At 32.0% G+C, this 2,895-nt stretch overlaps 2 protein-coding genes across 2 annotated transcripts; both read left to right on the top strand.

The window, feature by feature from the left end:
• Positions 1–128: 128 nt before the first annotated feature.
• On the top strand, positions 129–745 carry LOC109589988 (uncharacterized; the record flags this gene model as incomplete). The annotated part of the gene is made up of 4 exons (XM_020005953.1): positions 129–268; positions 340–468; positions 514–587; positions 636–745. Coding segments are annotated over 4 exons (453 nt in total), but the record flags the coding sequence as incomplete, so codon positions are not given.
• A 1,051-nt stretch (positions 746–1,796) lies between these two features.
• On the top strand, positions 1,797–2,739 carry LOC109589989 (transient receptor potential cation channel subfamily A member 1-like). The gene is made up of 4 exons (XM_020005954.1): positions 1,797–1,986; positions 2,037–2,105; positions 2,146–2,334; positions 2,390–2,739. The coding sequence occupies exons 1-4, from the start codon at positions 1,843–1,845 to the stop codon at positions 2,663–2,665; spliced, it is 678 nt and encodes a 225-aa protein (XP_019861513.1). The 5' UTR covers positions 1,797–1,842; the 3' UTR covers positions 2,666–2,739.
• The last annotated feature ends 156 nt before the right edge of the window (positions 2,740–2,895 follow it).

The following is a 2,895-nucleotide window of genomic DNA, read 5'->3' as shown; positions in this document are numbered from 1 at the left end:
ACTATATTATTATTATTATTATTATTAAGGTTATTATCATCAACAACAACAAAAAAAAATAACAATAGCAAAACAAAAAGACTAAGAGGAGAGAGAGGAATGACAAGATTATTATTTTTATTATGTAGGATACACCACTTAATATTGCCTGTAAAAAAGGACGTACAGAAATAGTTGAACTACTACTGGAGCAAAAAGATATTGATGTTACTAAATGTAATAAACACAATAACAATGCTCTAGATGTTGCTGTAATCTTTGGACAAAAGTTAGTATTAAAATTCATTAGTTATGTTTTTTGTCATACAGTATGTTTAATGTAAGTTCTTTCTAATTTAGGGATGCTGCAATGGCTATAGTCAAAAGTGATAAGTGGGAAGATGCATTACGTAGTTATAAAGTTGTGAATAGAAGTGATGATGTTGGAGCAATTAGGAGAATATTAAGTTGTTGCGGAAGGAAGAGAAAGTAAATGAAACTTCTAATGAATTATAGTGATGCCTCTAATGACAGTGATGATGATGATGCTAATGAATCTGTAATACATTTCACAACACCAATGAGAAGGATAATTAAGAAGATGCCAGGTTAATATATGTTATATAAACATGTATATTACATGATTCACTCTGTAGATGTAGCTAAAGTTGTTTTTGATCGCTGCTGTGAGACAAAAAAATCAAAATATGACCTTAATTATGAGATTAATTATAATTATGAATTTCTTGAGGATTTTGATCTGTAAGAATAATGCTAAATCTAAATGAATGATTTTGTTATTTATACTACCTGGTATATGTAATGAAATGCAGACAGACACTAGAAGGAGATCCATCTAGTGACTCAACTATGCAAAGCATGAATGAGGATAATGATGAGCAGCCTGATGCTAAGGTATTGTATAAAAAATGGCCTCCAAAAGTAAAGTACTCTTGTCAGAATCATTGTCTTAATATTCTTGTGAGTTATTAATTTAATAATTATTAGTAGTAATGATTTTTCATAGGCTAATTCACCAAGTACAGACTTATTAAAGCATCCACTGGCTGCTACCCTTCTTGATTTAAAATGGAATAAATATGGACGGATAGTCTATTACACTAATTTGATATTTTACTTTTTATTTGTCATTCTACTGACATCATATGCTCTCACTGTTCATCCTCCAAATTCTAACATATGTAAGTTATTGTAAGTTTAGTTTAATAATTATGCTATTCAAATAGGTATGGAAATATTAAGAAATGACACTGACGCATTTATTGATTGCTCAGGTAAGTGATTATATTTATGTGATTGTCATGTGAGTATCTTGTGTTTAGAGGAAAGCTTTGTATACGTCTCTTTTGCTCATGTATTTGTAATTGTTTATTCTATAATTATGCTAATCCGTGAAATGGCTCAGGTCATTCAGTTTGGACTACAGTATTTTACCAGTTTTGTTAACTTCGTGGAAGTCTCACTATTTATTTTTACTATGATATTTTCATCAGTACGTAGCAATCAGTGCTATTGTACTCATTCATGGCAGTGGCAGATTGGAGTAATTGCTGTATTTCTCAGTTGGATTGCACTCATAATATCCATTAGAAATGCGCCAGTAGTTGGAATATATGTGGCCATGTTTATTAAGATTTTTAACAACTTCATCAAGGTTGTCGTCCTTGCTTTACTATTAATCTCAGCCTTTGCAATTCCTCTTTATATGATGTTTTATGATCCTAAGGATAGAGCAGAAGAAATAGTAAGACTTACTGAAGTTTGAAAATATCACCTCTCTTTCTCGTTTTATAGCGTACTCCATTTATCACTCCATGGAGGACAATTATTAAAACAATAACAATGACAATGGGAGAATTAGATATAGATTCATTATTACGACAGGATAATGAACTTAATGCCCCTGATATACAGTATCCAGTGGTTTCCTTTTTATTATTAATTGTGTTTGTGATTTTAATGCCAATTCTATTCCTTAATTTATTGGTATGTTTATGCTCTATTAATCTACCCACTGATGAACTCATTTTATGTAGACCAGTTTAGCTGTTGGTGACACTGAAGAAATACGAAAATCAGCTGATGCATGTAGGCGCACTCTGAGGGTAACAACTGATTGATTATACATTATATAAATGCTTACAGGTTGAGTTTACACTACCTGTTGAAGTATTTCTAAGAAGCATTAGAAGACGACTGCCAACAGTAATGAAGTTATGGATAGAGAGTCTAGTCACTGTTCAACAAGAACAAAAAGTAACACCAAATGAGGGAAAAGAAGGCATAACACGTGCTATCAGTAAGATTCAAGAATATTTTGCAACTGAACCTGAGGTAAGTGTTGAACAGCTAAGGAGCTTACATCTATTGTAGATATTTTTCAATACAGGAAAATGTAGATGAAGTAAAATATAAGAGCAACCCATTATCTGAGGAAGTGAAGGACCTACACAGTTCAGTATCTGAAGTGAAGGACCTATGCAGTTCAGTATCTCAGGAGATGAAAGACCTACATAGTTCAGTATCTGAGGAGGTGAAGGACCTACGCAGTTCAGTGTCTAAGGAGGTGAAGGACCTACGCAGTTCAATGGATCAGTTGTTAGCTATTGTTAAAAGTATGAATGAAAGACGAGGAGGAGAAGTAAGAGGACTAGAGGAGCAATAGAACTAATGTTTGGGAAGGAAGAGGAAGGAGTTGAACTTTAACTTAGATTTTATTGTGTAGTACATGTATCTGGAAATGCCAAACTCTTTTTATTTTTTATTTTCTTTTTTAGTATTTTTAGGCTATTTATATACCACTAATAGTTTTCATTTTATGCATCCCCTATTATTTTTAATTTGTATACTATTTGGACTAGTATTCCAACATTGAGATATTACTAATAAATATAC

The sequence above is a fragment of the Amphimedon queenslandica genome, unplaced genomic scaffold, assembly GCF_000090795.2.
Source record: "Amphimedon queenslandica unplaced genomic scaffold, v1.1 AMPQUscaffold_10646, whole genome shotgun sequence".
Taxonomy (NCBI): Eukaryota; Metazoa; Porifera; class Demospongiae; order Haplosclerida; family Niphatidae; genus Amphimedon; species Amphimedon queenslandica.
This window is presented reverse-complemented; position numbering and strand designations above follow the sequence as displayed.